At 57.1% G+C, this 13901-nt stretch overlaps 1 protein-coding gene across 1 annotated transcript in view; it reads left to right on the top strand.

The window, feature by feature from the left end:
• The first annotated feature begins 6965 nt into the window (after window positions 1-6965).
• Window positions 6966-13901, top strand: part of GAD1 (glutamate decarboxylase 1) — a 56913-nt gene continuing 49977 nt past the window's right edge. The window contains exons 1-2 of the mRNA XM_044418036.1: window positions 6966-7035; window positions 11444-11506. Coding sequence (XP_044273971.1) covers window positions 6966-7035; window positions 11444-11506 — 133 coding nt within the window. The remainder of the gene's footprint in view (window positions 7036-11443; window positions 11507-13901) is intronic.

The raw sequence follows: 13901 nt of genomic DNA, 5'->3' as shown, positions 1-13901 counted from the left end.
TCATGCTTATATTTGAATAGGCATGATTCCTACTTTTCATTGATAATAGCAGGACAGGATGGAGACGGCTTGTTCAGCCCTGCCCAGTGTTGCCCATGGCCATAGCCATTCCACCTGTGACTGCACCCACCACTGAACCCTGGTGACATGGCATTTGCCCCCTTGGGCTGAAAACGTTTCATCATGCCTGACTTGAAAGGATTGCTCAGAGTAGAAATTAGGATTGTATTCCACTTGAAATGTAGAATAGTGGCCTTAAAGTGTCTACTAATTCTCATTCTGTTGTCTTGATATCCAGGAGAAATAATTATGGTACAAATAGGTACTGAGTAATGAAGTAGGTAAATTAAACCGAAGTCCTTGTTTTGCTCAGGAAGTTAGGTCTGCCCTTCAAATCTGGGATTACAACATGGACAGTGTTGTTGAACAGTGGAAAGCCATACAAACATGATTTGAGACATGTCTTCGGTTTGCTGGATCATATATTCTTTCTTAATTAATTACATTTATATCTCACTTTTTTTTCCCTTCAGGGAACTCAGGGTGGTTTACACAATCCTCCTTTCATTCTTATCCTCACAACAACGCTGTGAGGTAGTTAGGCTGAGAGTCAGTGACTGGTCCAAAGTCACTGAGCCTTGTGGTTGAGTGGGGACCAGGGGCTCTGATCATGCAGAGCCCCAGTCCAACATGCCAACCACTGTATTTGCATTGCTCCTCAGTGTATAATACTGAGACATGTTGCTGTTTCAGATGGTGAAGATTTGAAATTTCAATAACCTTGGTCTGGCTTTGAATACACTTGGAAAAAAGATCTATTGAATGGTGCTTTGTAATGCGTCTTACAAACTCGCCTTGTAAAATAAATTCTTTCTGAAGTTTCTGAATTGAAATTACATGATGTTTATACAGAGATGACAGATTACACAAGACCATATAATAGAAATCCTTTGCATAGTTTATCACTTATGTAAAATAATGTGATCCCTAACACCACTCCTTATCAGTCCCTTTACAAAAGTAAAGCACTTTTTAGCTGTTTCCCATGCTTATTTTTCACCTCTGTAAGATGCGATAAGTATGACCTTCATTGTGCTGAATGCTTCAAATGGATCCCTGACTTTCAGTTGTAAAAAAAGAGGGGGTATATTTTGCACAGGGAGTATTCACAATGTCTGGAGATTCCTGGCTTGGATCATAAGAGTCTCCTGAACATGACTTTTGAGGGGATAGATGAAGGGGCAGATGAGCAATAAGAAATGGGAAGAAAGAAAATAGAGGAGAAACAGCAAAGAATCAGAAGAATGCAGAGGTGGGAAAATACCTCAGATATAAAAGATAACCAGGAGTGTATACGTCTTGCCTTCCTATTTCCCTCTACTATTGTCATAATATGCATAGTTAATTTTAATTCCAACATATTCTCAAAGGAAAGATGTAATGATTGGATGAAATCATCCATTGCTGATTACCAAGGCCATTTTACATAAAGATTGGTTATAATACAATATAATATTTTTAGTTTTGCATAACTAAGGTTCATATTTGCTGTTTCCCATATCCTGTGTGACAACCATACTAAGGCTGGAAACTATTTCAAAAGCCTGGGATAGAAAAGAAAAGGTGGTTTTAATCTGCAGGAGGAGTTTGCGGCATTTGCCGTGACTTCCTCAAGTGCCTGTTCCCCGGGGTTGCTGCAAGAAGCAGCTCTGACTTTTTCTAAGGGGAGTGAGCGGGCTGAAGCCTGAAGGGAACTTTCCAGAGATGTATGTAAGCAACTGTCAGAACCTATACCTGCTACAGTCACCTGGAGACTTTTGACTTTTTGGAAAGCTAACACAAGTTAACAAATGGTGTTCTCCCTTCCTTCGCTATGGCATTGCAGATTTTTCATGCCAGGGAAAATGTTATCAGATATGCAATATTTCAAATTAGCTGAAAACCTTAGGGCTTGCAAATTTCAGTGCAGCAATTAAAATATAGTTTGAACGCCTCTCAGCATCTGAGAGTGAGAAATAGCGCCATCTGGGGGACAAATCTTATTAAGCGGAAAAGGAAAGCGGAAAAGATCCCTTTGAACTGAATGTTTACTAACAGTTCTGTCACATTTTTGTCCCACCTTTTCATTTGCAGTGATCTGCTGAAATTAGTTCGCTTCTTTAGAAGGACTTTGCTTTAAACTGTTATTCAAAGTCAGTTTTCATAATATGTCTGGTCATTTTATTCATAATAATTGTCTGTCATTATGTTATTTGTATATAGGCCAACACAGCTTAGTTTTTATGAAAGGTTCTAAAGAGTCAAATAAGTGTAATTTTCAGATTTTCTCCTCTTCCTTAGGTCTGAAAGTGCTTTAAGTGAAGCTACAGTTATTTGTCTTTGTTTAAAATAAAGTGGTGTTAATATTATCAAATTAGTTTTATTGTTATTTAAGAACTGCCTACAATTAATTTCCCACTCCTGCCCTGCATTAAAGGAAGCCCAAATGTGCAAGGGCTGTTAGCTTTTAGCTGGAGCAATTCAACTGTCTTGGAAACCATGAGGTTTTGTATTCTGCACTTGGTGTGTCATGTTTTTGATGAGAGAGAGCTCCAGGTGCTCTAGCTGGTCAGAGGGTGGAATGGAAGGTACGTGGCCAATCAGCAAGAGGTTTCTTCCTCCTCCCAATGATGAAACAGTAACAGCACCTTCCTCCTCTCCATTATGCTGCTGAAGTCAAAAACATTGGAAAAAACCTGGTAGATTTGTATATTGAAGAATTCAGAGGCAAATAAATGCCAGTCCTGGCACTGCGGTTCCTGAGCAACGCATGTGTTCAGAGGCACTGTCTCTGCAATTCTGTGTCCACCTTTCCTGAGCAGCTGCCTCAGGCTGGTGAAGCTCTGGTCTGTAGTGAAAAACAAAGTAGAACCTGCACCCATTTGAAATCCACCTGCCTGTGCTCAGGGTGTGATCCCTGCTTTGGAGGGACCAGTGCGGGGTGACTTTTCTCCATTACTGTACCTGCCTTTCCCTGATTTACCTTGTGGGTGAGGCCTGCCGTGTTTTGGAAGCCCTGCTTCTTTCTCCCCTATCCCTGGCTCTGTCCAGTGCCGGTGAACCCAAGTGTCCAGAGATGCTATTCCTCCATCAGTGGCCCTCTGCACGACCCCTCGGCTTGATCCGAAGGGGCGAAGTGGGGAGAAAGCGGCAACGTGAAGGCCCAGCTGGAGATGGGGGAGGCGCTCACCGCCTGCACCCCAAACCCGCTCCGCGGCACAGCCGCTCCTCTCTCTAGCAGAGCCGGGTCGCGTTTGTCGCCGGCGCCGCTCTCCGAGGTGCTGAAAGCCCTCCCGGCGCCGGCCCGCGCCCCACACGGCCCGCGCCCCCACACGGAACACACGCCCTCCGCCGGGCCCTGGGAGCCGGCGTTTCCCGCGGAAGGAGTGCTCGGTAAAGGCGATCGTTGTGTGGCTTGTGCGGAGCTGCCTCAGTTCGCCACACTCTTCTTCCTAGCAGTATTCCTTTAGAATACGCTCGCCAAATGCAAATGCTAGTCTTCCAAGGCCCGGGAAACGTGTCCTTTCTGAGCGTTGCACAAGTATCCTGCTGTTAAGGCAAGGAAGGAAAAGTTCGGCCCAAAGTTAAAAAAAAGATTTCCGGAAATAACGACGGCTGTGATCGGGGCATAGCCGTCAAGCCACAAGCGAAGAGCGGCGGCGCTCTGGCCTCGTTGGTGACAGGACGGCAAGCGGCAGGGCCGCTGCGAGGGCCGGCGGAGCGACCGTCCTGCGCCGCCCTTCGCCCTGCCCTGCCTGCCTTGCGCGGCCCTCCCGGCCGAAGGGTCGGCGGTTTTCCCCCGAGTCCTTCGGAAAGGTCGCACGAGCAGAACCTGCACTGAGGGCTGCTGGCTGACTCTCCTCCGTAAGAGCTCTCCTGACATCCACACGACTGTTTCCCATTCTCTTCCCCCTGCCTCCCGTGTGTGCGCGCGTGTGTGCGCGCGTGCACTGCGACATGGTGTTTGATTGCCCCTTTCTACATCTGGCTAAGCAGTTTCTTGGCGCCAAAGCAAAGCACATCCTGCGTCGACGAGGAATGGCATATTTTAAAACCCAGGAAGGTTTCCCAGGACGTAGAAGGTTTCCCCTTCTCTCCTTCAATTTCGTCTCTGGACAAAGAGCGCTGCTAGGACCGCGGCTCAGTGCGCGTGCGCGCGTGTGTGATTGTGTTGCTAAATCCGCGGCCGGGCGGCCAGGTGTTCTCCAGTCTGTAGTTAAGCGGAAAGGACGCCGAGGCGCTCTCCCGTCTCTGGTTCATTGGCGCCCCCCAGTGGAGCCTCTCAAAGGGTTCATTCAGAGCCAGGCTTCCCGCCCCCTCCCCCTCCTAGACGGCAGCAAATGGTCGGTGGGCTTTCCGCAACTTCTCTGAGCCCCCCAGTGAATCGGGGAAGGAATTGTTCCCCCCGAAGGCCACTGCCCACTCGTCTCACCGGAACGTCCCGGGCGCTAATAATGCTGCCCAACAAAGACGTCGATGAGCCCCGACTGGGGTCGACCGGCTGCCTCCCGGAAAGCGAGCTTCATCAGCAGACCCGATGAAGGCTAGCGGGGGCAAGGCGCGCCCCGAACGGGGACGGGCTCCGTCTTTCAGGGCTCCTGCAGGGCATCCAGGGGACTGGCTCAGGGCGAGAGGAAAGCGCCGCCCTCCAGGCTGCCCTGCCCTTCTCCCGGCGTGCGGTAAGGGTGCGCTCTCGGGTCAACCGCTTCCTTCCTTCGTGATCTGGATTCATAATCGAGTTGCAAAGCCTCCGTCACCGCACTGCCCACTTCCTTCCTCCTTCAGGGACCCGCGACACCTGCAAGTGAGTCGCGTTCGCCGAGGAAGACGCAGCAGCCCCCGGAGGCGCGTGATTCCCCCTTCTACCCCCGCCCCAAACTCCGGCGATCTTGCCTCCCATGCTGGAGCAAAGGGGGTGCGCTGTGACTCATGCCTGCGTCGCCACGGACCAGCCAAGAAGTCACGCTTGGGAAAGAAGCATACCCCGAGCGCTCGTGCGCGGGGAAGGGTCGTCTCGAATTAAATTCCAGGGCGCCATTGAGATTCCGACGTCGTTCGTGGCGGGGTTTATAAGCGCCAAGTCCTTCCAAGGCTCAGATTTGATTTCTCCATCTTCTCCGGTTCGGTCTTCGGGACTTTGATCTAGCTCCTTGCATCTGCAGCTGGTAAGTTTTCTTAATTTTTGATTTAATTCTATTCCCCCCACCCCAGGCTCTCTTTTTCTGTGTCAGCCAGGTTTTTTGAGATATCCTCTTCCGTGAGTGTGGAGCTTTTTGCATCGCACAGATTCGGTGTTTTCTCCCGTGTGAATTTGATTCAAGAATATTTGGCGAGGAGAATGGGAAGCGGATGTTTATGGTGGTAACCTGTTACTTCCCTTCCAAGCTCGGCCCGGAGTGCCTGTTCCTCTCAGCCTCGGGGAGCTAAGATTCGTGATTTTAAATTAAATTACGCAGACCGCGCATTACAAAATAGTCTCCCCCCGACCTCTCCTCCCGAAGCCATTGTTTTCTAGCACCGGTTGTGTTTTCGTGGAAACTTTTCGTCTAAATAATGCAATGCTGACAGGTGTTGCCAGATCGCGACCAAACTTAATTTGCTGTGACCTTGGATTTGTATTTACTAAATCGGGCAAAACCAATCTGAGCCGTCCAGCGCATGGGGAGGGAAGGAGAGAGGCGGGTTGCAGGCCACCGAACCAGGAGTGGCTGCTGGAAATCGACTGGGATCTCTGAAACGCGGAGCAAAGGATCCATATGAAAAGCTGCTCCAGAAAGGCCAGGCAACTCGTAACGAATGCACACCGCGTCTTATTTGTGAAAATGCAAAAACGAATTGTGCCCCATTTAATCTCATTGTTCTCGATTAAGTGTGCAGGTGCACGTCTCTGGCCGCACACCTTTCGTGTGTGCTGCTCTTTGTGTGTCTGTGTGAATAGGTGTGAGTTGCTGCATAAAATATATTGGTTTACAGCGCAATCCTGGACGTATCTACTCAGAAGTAAGCCCCCCCTGTTCAGTAGGACCTACTCCTCGATAACGGTGTGGCGAGTGCCGCCTTCATGGTTCCTTTTATCCGCATTGTTCGCCCACAGCGAAGTTATCCGCCCGCCACGTTACTTAGTCTGGCGTTGCATGCAGCTGGAAGAAGGAAAGATGCACGATCGGCTGTCACAAGACTTCTTTCCACCACGACTTACGACCTGAGCATCCTCTCCTCCTCTTCTCGCTGCTGCTGCTGCTGCTGCTGCTGCTCCACGGCCGCTTATTGGAAGCTGCTTTTCCCATTTGGTGCGAACCGTAATCGCCCTCCTCATTGCCCGTTGATATAATTACCACAGACTTTATGGTCGGCTGAAGCCATCCTTCTCCTCCGGCGCGGGCGACGCGCTCGCCTCTCCTCCAGTCGCAAAGGCACGGCTGCGCTCGCCGGCGCCGTGCAGACGTCTCCGCGCCGGCCGTGACCGCCAGCCGTGGCCAGACCGGCGAGGGCCGGCGCCGCCAGCCCCTTCTGCGTCCACGGAGCTTTGTTGTCTGGATCGCGAGGAGGCGGGCGAGAGACCCGCGCTGTCTGGCTCCGAGGCCCGTCTCGTCTCGTCGGAACCGGGCGCTCCTTCCCACGCGGCCCCTTTGTGCGGCTTGCCCGCCGCCCCACGCGCGCCCTCCCCGCCCCAGCGCGCCTCCGACGACCGCCGCTTCCCCGGAGTGTCACTGCCCAGGCTCGGCCGCGGACGCGCCTCCGGACCGTCGCGCCTCCCGAATAAACAAAGGCGGAGGCAGAGCGCGGGCAGCGCGACCCGCGACCCTCCAAGGACCCGGTTTCTAAACCCGCCTCTCTCTTTCCTTGCAGCCGAGCCTCTCGCTGGCGGGGTCCGCAACACAGCGAAGCACCAAAGCTGGGCTCGCAGGGCTTAGAGTCGGGAGCACATGGCCACCTCGGAGCCGTCCTCGTCTACTCCTGCTCAGGATCCCAATCCGACGAATTTGCGACCCACAAGTAGGTCTGCGGGGGAGGGGGGCGTGCGCGCGCGCGCGCGGCTCCATCTTCGTTTGGCAGGCATCGCGCGGTGCATGCGGCGTCATTTTCGGCTGGGGCTGCGAGGACGGAGGCGCGAGTCCGGGCCGCGGGGAGGCGGGCGGCGCCCAAGCCCTTCGCGTTCCCTGCGCCGGGGGGCCGAGGCCGGCGGTGGGCGTGGGAGGCGGCGCGGCGCGGGCTCGGCCTCGGAGCCCCGGAGGGAAGGGCGCGGAGAGGCGCCGCTCCCAGCCGGGCGGGAGGAGCGCGGGGCTGCTCCTGCCCCGGGGCACCGGCGGGCGCCCTGCGGCGCCGCGGAGAGCCAGCCCGGGCCCAGCCCACGCGTGCTTGGCAGGCGCGCGAGTGCGGCCCCGCGCGCCTCCGTGGCAGCCGCTCTCACGGCGCGGCCTGGCTCCGCCGCGCCCTCGGAGGCTCTCGAGCGCAGGCAGCCGCCGTGGCGGAGGGCCCCGGTCTCCGGGCGTGCGGGGAGGAGCCATGCCCCGCTTGGCCCAGGCCGTTCGGACGGGCGCTTAGCCGCCCAGAGGGCCGCGCGGGAGGGAGTGGCGGGGGAGGGGGGGTGAAGCGATCACGAGCGACAGAGCGGGGGGGCGGGGGCGGGATGGCGCCTGGAAAGCAGAGGGAAGCGCTTGGCTAAAGAGGCGGGGCCGACGGCGGGCCCGGAGTGGCCCGGATGGCGCCAGCCTTGCCCCACTGCCGTCCGTGGCCACCTGCGGAAAGAACGGGACTGGACCGGGGCGCACTCCTGTGCCCCGCCCCCTGGGCTAGCCGGCGCCCTGCTCCCGTGGGCTTCTCCCCCGCTCCATTGTCTCGCCTACGAGCTTTTCCGTGCCGCTGGCCGCTGCCCCTCCACCCGCCTTTGCAAATCCAGGTGCCGGAGGAAGCGGCCCTTGGAAGGCGCCGCCGCCGCCGCCGCACACGGCCGGCGTGCGAGCTTACATAAATTCGCGCCTGCATGCAGATGGGTGCGCGCGCGCCCGAGCCCCGCCGCGGCCGAGCGAGGAGCGGCTGCTGCCCCGGAAAAAGCGGCGCGGCCGCGAGGCATGAACGCCCCGTCCCTGCCGCGTATCCTGCGCCTGCCGGGGAGGAGGAGCAGAGCGGCGGCCCGCTAACGGAACGGCTGCGCTGCTCTCCTCCCGCGGCGGAGGCGTCGAGCGAGGCGGGCGGCCCGGTTCCGGACGGCGCAGCGGGCTCGCCAGGTCCACGTGCCCCCGCGGAGGAGCGCCGGCTGGGCCGCGGGCGTGGCGGCGGGGGGCGCGCCGGGCTCCCCTCGCCCGCCTTCCCGCCACTTCGGGGCACGCGCCCCCAGGCCGCGCCGCCCATTGTTTCCCGACGGCCGGAGGCGCCGCGCGGCCTCGGTGGCGGCGGAGAGGCCTGTCGCCCCGCTCGCCCGGGCACGCTCGGCTCGCCTTCCGCCGCCTGGGGCGGGAGCGCAGCGGCTCCCCAGCCCTGCCAGCGCCGCCTTCCCGCGTCGCCTGGGCTCCGCTTGCTCGCCGGAGGCGGCGGCCGCGTCCTCCCGGTGCCCTTCCGAGCCAGCCGGCCTGTCCCGCCCTGCCCGCCGGCGCCCACAGCCCTCGCCACCCGCCGGGGCTTGCCGCTCCCTCCCTGCCTCCCACCTTGCACGCTTCACTTGGCCTCTCTTCCCGAGGCTCCCTTCTCCCACAGCGCCTCCGGGCGCGTTTTATTTTATCGCATGTTCCTGTCGTCTGTTTTTCCAGTTCTCACACCCTTTCGCCCTCCAACCCCGTGCAAAAATCTGCCGTTCTGCAGCGCGCCATCATTTCTCTGAGCAAAGCCCACGTTCCCGCCTCGCCTCCTGCAGGCACGGAGCGCGCCCCCTGCAGGCGGCCCTGAGAGGACGGCGCGCCTCTCCCTCTCGCGGGCCGACGCGCACGCCCCGCAGGCCCTGTGGGCGGAGCCGAGGGGCGAGGGGCCCCTCGTGGCTTGCCTTGGTTCACGACCCGTTCATCCAAGGGGCCAGCGACGTCCCTTCTGTATCGCTTGCCGCACTCTCACGCTGAATTTTAGGACTGCCCTCCTGTGAACACTGAAAGAGGAAAAGGGGCGTCAGCGGAGACTGACTTTCGAATGAAGGTGCACAGAATTGGGCGGTCCAGCTGCACTGTTACCTGAGAGGAAGTTCTGTGGAAGTCGTTGGACATTAAGTCCAAAGGAAAGCAGTCACGTTCCAGCTGCAGAAGTGCGTGTTCCTGCACACACAAATTGCGGGCCCAGCTTTACTCTTGTGCAGCATGTGTGGGCAATGGTCGACCTTTCATAATCTAAGAAAGGGTTTAAATTTCGATTTGACATGTATTATTTATGGCTATACAAATCCTATCCCACCTCCTTGTTTTGCTCGCTTGCTAGTTTCTTCCAGGTTGAAGGAAGAGGGCTGGAAATTATTAATTTCCAATGAAATTTCCTATAATCAAGTAGCTGAATTCCACCTTAGGGTGCTTTTATTTAAATAGCATTTGGCTTTGTATTTAACCTGCTTTGGGACAACTGGGTGATGTCACCTGGGTCTTATTTAAGACTCGTCAAAGTTTGAGCAGTATTGCAAAATATTGGTTCCCTCTAAGATACATAAACACTGAGGATCCATTAGGATCTGACTTAGTAATTCACACCACAGTTGCAAACATTGCAGATTTAAAGCAAGCAAGTTTCCTCTGAAGTAAATTCCACTGAATTGAGTGGAACTTAGTACTATAGCCTTCTGTAATAGAGCCAATTTCCCCTTCTCATGTGCCTCTGGCCCTCTGGGATGTGGATGGCAGAAATCAGTTCTCTTTCTCCTACGATTCTCCTGGTGCCTGTGCGTGGGCCGTGGGAGGGAGGATGTTCTGTTTCTTGTGTGGTTCCTCTTTGCTCTGCTCTGCTCCGCTCCGCTCCGCGCTGAAACCCACAGCGGGACCTCGCCATGTGGCAAAACCATCTGCGGGTTTCACAAGAGGTGGAGGAGGCCCCTCGCTCACCTCAGGCCGAAAGGGGGCTCACCGCTTCACTCCCGTGCGCTCCACTCCCGGCCAGGCCTCTTGGGCAACGCCTTCCTCGCCCGCTGAAGGTCGCCGCCGCCTCCCGCCCGCCTTCAGCACCACCAGGGCTGGACAGCGCCAGCGGCTGTCCAAGCGCCCGAGCGGGCGGAGCGGGCTGGATGCGGAGCCGCGCAAAGGGGGCGCGAAACGACGTGAGGGGCCTTCGATTTCGTCTCCCCGACCAGTCGCTCCAGCTGCAACCTAGTCATGCAAGTCGGATCATCTAGTCAAATACTATTTTTCACCCAATTAATTCTTGAACTCTTCCATGACCCCATTTCATGCCCGTTTATTTTAAGCTGCCACTTTCCTGGAGCCCTGCCAGTAAATTATGAGGAGACGTTCGGGTCCTTTCCAGCTGCGTTTTCCCCTCCCCTCGTGCGGATGGGACCCAATTTGTGGGCGAGCCGGCTCAGTGCTCCGGGCGCTCCTCCCTCCTTCGATCCCAGCAAATGCCTCAAGTCTCTTCGCGAAGGAGAGCACGTCTCTCGACTACAATTATGATCGGGCCACGAACATCAACTTGGGGCGAGGGATTGATGGAGGCTCCAGAGAGGGCGCTGGCAGAAAGCTTTGGCGAAGGCACGTGGCTTCTTTCTGTTGCGGCGGTTCCGTGATGGCAGAACAAAGACTTCTGCCAGCCCGGACGCCTGAGCGGCCATGATCAGGCTCAGAGAACCAGGCAGGCGCCGCAGCGGCTTGTCAGGACCACCTCTTGCAATCTGCCCGGTTTTCACTCAACGCGCTTGTTTCGTTTCGTTTCGTTTCAAATGCCAACGCGGAAGGGTGCAGCCTGAAATTCTGACCTCAGGCCTCCTACGTGCGGCCAGGGCATGTGTTCACACCAAAGATATCCTTGATCGTCTCGAGGATAATCCATTTCGTGTAATCGTGAATTCCTAGGTCCCGTGAGAGCAGAAAATAGAAAAATAAAATTTAAAACACCGTATTCAGCATGGAGCAGCTGCTGTCCTGCCTGTGTATCTCATATAAACCTAAATTCTGGGGACTTGTAGGCTTTCGGTCAGGGCGGTGTTTGCATAAGGTCAATTAGATTCCCCTTCCAAGGTAATGACATCTACCTCACCTTACTTTGATTAAATAATAATAATAATAATAATAATAACGTTTCAGTTTGAGCAGTCACCTCGTGGTACTTTTTTATGCATAGGGGAGTGACTGATACCGGTGCTGCTACTAAAACATCTGTTTACGTGTGGAGTATTGCGAGGTTTCGAGGCAGATCTGCAGCTTCGACTGGGGATTGTGAAGCAGGCTGTGCTGGCCCGACCGCCTTCTGCAGGGCGTAACCCCTTTGTTTCTGTTCCTTTTAGCCTATGACACCTGGTGCGGTGTGGCTCACGGCTGCACGAAGAAAATCGGACTCAAGATATGCGGTAAGACACACCGCGCGCGGTTTCCTGTCCCTCCGCCCGCCCGCCCCTGCCCCTGCCCCTGCCCGCTCCGTCGCGCTCGTCTCGGGTCCGAAATCGGGGCCGGAGCTTTTATCTCTCTCCTGCACGCGTCGCTCCGCTCCTGGAAGGATAGCAGGCGCTCGGTTGGCTCACAAAGCAAGTAGGCCACCTCTTTTATCTTGAGATGGCTCAGAAAGGGAGCGGAAGGGCAGCGGGGCGCTCCTCCTCTCTTTCCTCCTCCCGCTGAGTGAGCGATACCCCAAATTCGTTTCGGGAGGGGAGGCGGGGTGCTGCGGCGGGCGCAGCGCCGCTTTCCCCCTTCCCGGCCGTTCGCTGGGAGCGAGGCGCGCCGAGCCGCGCGGTGGTCTCTTGCGCCCCCTGCTGTCCGAAGGCGGCGAGGACGAGCGGCGCGGGCCAGCCCTGCCCGGAGCTGAGCTCGCTCTTGCGCCGCGGGCGGAGCACCCAGAAAGACGCGTGTTCGGGGCCACAAGCCCGAGTGCTTGGCGCGCGTCGGGCGTTTGCTGCGGGGAGAGAAACAGCGCTGCGTGTTCCCAGCGGGCCTCCCGAGGCGGGACGGGGGTGCGCGGCGAAGCGCCGCAGGCCGCAGCTCCCTTCCAGCGCCAGCCTCCTTTCTCCTCCTGCCTGTCCGCCTGCCTTCGCCCGTGGCCTCGCTGCCCCAGATCCGGGCTCGCTGAAGCCTGCGGCGTCGCTCCGCTTCCTCCTGCCGGCTCGACTTCAGCGAGTGGGGGGGGGGGTCAGTCGAAGTTGCCGGGCAGAGAAAAGGGGGCGGGGGCGCCTCGCTGCACGCTACCAGGCTGCGTGGGGCTGCTTTGCCACATCTCACTGTCTGGAATTTTTCAACCTTATCGGCCCAGAAAATACTGATCTCCTGGGGGAGAAAGATTAACGAGGGCCTTATTAAAGGGCCATTCGTCAGTCTGCTGCGCCCGGGAGATAGGGGGGCTGGCAGCCAGTCAGCGCTCCGGCGGCCCGGAATGAAGGCAGGAAGGGGGAGCAAATAATATACCATCGGCCTGCTCCCGTTGCAGACAGAGATTCATTCCGATAACAACCCTGTCTGCCTCTCTAGATTTCTTTATAACGCCTTCCCAGCCGGGGTAGTCGCGGGGAAACGAGGGTGGGCGGGAAGATGGCGACGGGCAGCCCCTTGCCAAAGGAAAGCGGGGTGGGAGCACAGATGCATTCAGTCGCCAGAGCTGCTCGGGTCTCAGCCGCCCGGGGCGCGCGAGCCCTTCTTTGCGCGCAAATGTGCCTGGAGGCGCAGCCTGGTTGTTCCGGTCTTTTGCGCGCTTCTTTGGGCGTGAGGCCCCCTGGCCTCGGGAGGGACTTGCTTCTGGCTGAGCACAGGGAGGACCGGGCTGCAAGAGCAAACGTGGTGCACGCACAGCGACGTCGCACTGATGTTTTAACTTAGGCAAAGGAAGGTGCAAGGATCCTCCCACGACAGAGAAGCCACGCAATCCCGTTGCGTGTCTGTTTAGAAGTCAGCCCGGTTGAGTTCAGCGGTGTCTAAGGACTGCAGCCGCAAATGCTCCCGTTACACCAGAATTCAGGTGCTGTGTCCAATCGGCCTCAGAACCGCAGGGCTGAGCCCTTGCGCCCACCGGCGGGCGCTGCCTGGGAGCCGGAGGCGACGCGAGCTCGTCCCCCGGGCGTCGCTCTCCTCTATAAATAGCTCCGGATCCGGACTTAATGGACCGTTTCCCTACAGGTCCCTGCCGTGGCCGAAGCGGGGAGTGTTTCCATCATCGCTTTAATTTAGCCCGGCGAGCAGAACTGATTAAAGGGACGCGCGGCTGGCGCAGCCGGCGGGGCTGCCGGGCTGCCCGGCTCGGTGCAGGGCCCTCGCTTGCTCTCGGCGGCCCGGCAGCGGCTGGAGACGCGCCCGTGCGGGAGGCCAGGTCTGGGCCAGCGCCGCCGGGGCAGGAGCGCTGGACGGGGCCCGGGAGAGCCCGGTTCGAAAGGCCCCGCTCAGCCGTGACGCTCACGGGTGACTTGGGGTCGGCCACGGCCTCTCAGCCTGACCTACCTCACGGGGTTGTTGGCGGGAGAAAATCGAGCGGAGCAGCGGGGGCGTTTTATGTAAGCTGTCTCGTGGTCCTGGCGAGAAGAAAAATAAATCAGGGCGCAAAATGATGAGGATAAATGATTAGGTAGCTTCTTGACTATGTGACAGCTAGTATGATCAAGGGGAAGGTACTGTATATCCCTACCTAATGCAATAAAAAGTAACCAATAGGCAGGAAACATGAAAACAGTGTGGCATAATGGTTAGTGCTGGGCTGCGACTGGGGTTCTCCGGGTTCTCCCCGCTGGGCCACAGCGCTCACGGCGTAGTTCTAGCTGGGTCAGCGAC

Source organism: Varanus komodoensis, unplaced genomic scaffold (assembly GCF_004798865.1).
Source record: "Varanus komodoensis strain SLA01 unplaced genomic scaffold, ASM479886v1 scaffold9, whole genome shotgun sequence".
In the NCBI taxonomy this organism is placed as follows: Eukaryota; Metazoa; Chordata; class Lepidosauria; order Squamata; family Varanidae; genus Varanus; species Varanus komodoensis.
Note: the sequence above shows the minus strand (reverse complement) of the source record. Positions and strands in the feature narration are given on the sequence as shown.